Source organism: Nicotiana tomentosiformis, chromosome 7 (genome assembly GCF_000390325.3).
Source record: "Nicotiana tomentosiformis chromosome 7, ASM39032v3, whole genome shotgun sequence".
NCBI lineage: Eukaryota > Viridiplantae > Streptophyta > Magnoliopsida > Solanales > Solanaceae > Nicotiana > Nicotiana tomentosiformis.
In genome coordinates, this window is record NC_090818.1 from 62,279,761 (window position 1) to 62,281,674 (window position 1,914).

Sequence of the window (1,914 nt, forward strand, 5' to 3'; positions counted from 1 at the left end):
TCCTACTGAGTAGTAGGTCATGGTTTTTTCACCTTTTGAGCCAGGTGTTTTTCACGTAAAAATACTTGTGTTCTTTACTTTCCGCATTTACTAACTCAACAACAGTAGGTTAAGGAACACTTAGAAGAACCAAGTCCTTCTGTAGTTAGTACACGCGAAAATTAGACACCACACAAATCACCCTCCCTTTTGTGTGGCATTGACATATTAAACATCAATTGGTATCAGAGCGGGTTATCCTTGAAGAGGCTAAGTCCTTAGGAGAAGATCAAGATGAGTGCACCACCTGGAAACTGGGTAGGGCAATCCATTGCTAGGCCACCACTCTTCAACGACCGGTATTACTCTTGGTGGAAAAATAAGATGAGAGATCACATCATAGGAGTAAACTATGAGCTATGGGACATTGTCACAGATGGCCCACTGGCTACCATGAAGATAAATGCCAAAGGAGTAGAGGTGCCAAAGACAAGTGAGGACTTAAGGAAATGGGAGAAGAATGCTAAAGCCAAGAGATGGCTTGTTTGTGGACTCGGTCTAGATGAGTACAGTAGAATCCAAAGTTGTATCACTGCTAAGGAAATCTGGGATACTTTACAAGTAGCCCATGAAGGAAAACCTTAAGTGAAAAGGTCCAGAGCAACTCTACTGTATTCTCAATATGAGAACTTTACCATGAAGGAAGAGGAAACCATTCAAGAGATGTACACAAGGTTCACTACATTGATAAATGAACTAAAGTCTCTTGGAAGGATTATTACTGAAGAAGATAGAGTTGAGAAGATTTTGACAAGGGTTCTTCCTGTTAGAGAGCAAAATCACCGACATTCAAGAATCAAAGAATATTTCCACTCTCCCATTAGATGAATTAATTGGAGATCTCACTGCTTATGAACTTAGGAGACAAACCATGAAAATGGATATACCTAAGAAGGAAAGGATCCTGGCACTCAAAATCACTGAAGGTTCTGATCTAGAAGATGATGAAGTGGCTATGATCACCAAGGACTTCAAGAAGTACTTGAGGAGAGGAAATGGTCCTTCAAGAAGTAGAAGCTATAGTAAATCAAAAGTTCCTGAGAAGCAAACCAATGATGGATGCTACAAGTGTGGAAAGACTGATCACCACATCAAATACTGTCCCCAATGGGAAATTGAGTGGAAGAAAGAAAGAGCTGAACGAAGGAATATGAAGAAGGAACAGGTTCAACCCAAGAAACACAACAACAAAGGATCAACCAAGGCTATGGTCGCTGCTTGGGGACAAAGATCAGATGAAATCTCAGATGAAGATGATGGGGATGAACAAGCACTTATGGTCATTGGAGAAACCAATGAAGAAACTGAGGTAAGTGTAATTCATCTCAAAGAAAAAATTAAATTATTGTCTAAAGAAAGGTTGTCTGAGTTACTTCTAGAATTGATTGATGAATCTGAGGATGTAAACAATGAAAAGGAACAGTTGTCTAAAGAATGTGTAATTTTGAAGGCTAAGTGCAAAAACCTAGAACTTAGGTTAGTGAAACTGTAAGTAAAAATGATGTGTTAAAGAACCGGGTTCATGCACTTGACTCAATTGTCCTAGAGCTTAGATCTGAAAATCTAAAACTGGAATTAGGAACAGGTAAAAGGATAGCTGATCACACACAACTCACTCTAGAAGAAAACATAGGTAACATGAAAGATGAGCTGTGCAAAAGGGATGAGCAAGTAAGAATTCTAAAGGAGGATTTAACAAGGTCAAACATGAGCTAGACAGAACCTGTAAATGGTACAGGTCCTCCGATGCACTTTCATGGCTACAGAAACATCATAGTAGCAACAGAAGAGGACTTGGCTTTGGGAACCTGGCACCTAAATGGGATCCTAAAAGCAAGTAACTCACACTTCCTGAGAACAAGATTTGCACACACT

At 39.6% G+C, this 1,914-nt stretch overlaps 1 protein-coding gene across 1 annotated transcript; it reads left to right on the top strand.

Annotated features, from left to right (window-relative positions):
* Window positions 1-273: 273 nt before the first annotated feature.
* On the top strand, window positions 274-624 carry LOC138895672 (uncharacterized). Its single transcript, XM_070180387.1, has one exon. It carries the CDS (start codon window positions 274-276, stop codon window positions 622-624), a length of 351 nt encoding a protein of 116 aa, XP_070036488.1.
* Window positions 625-1,914: the final 1,290 nt, after the last annotated feature.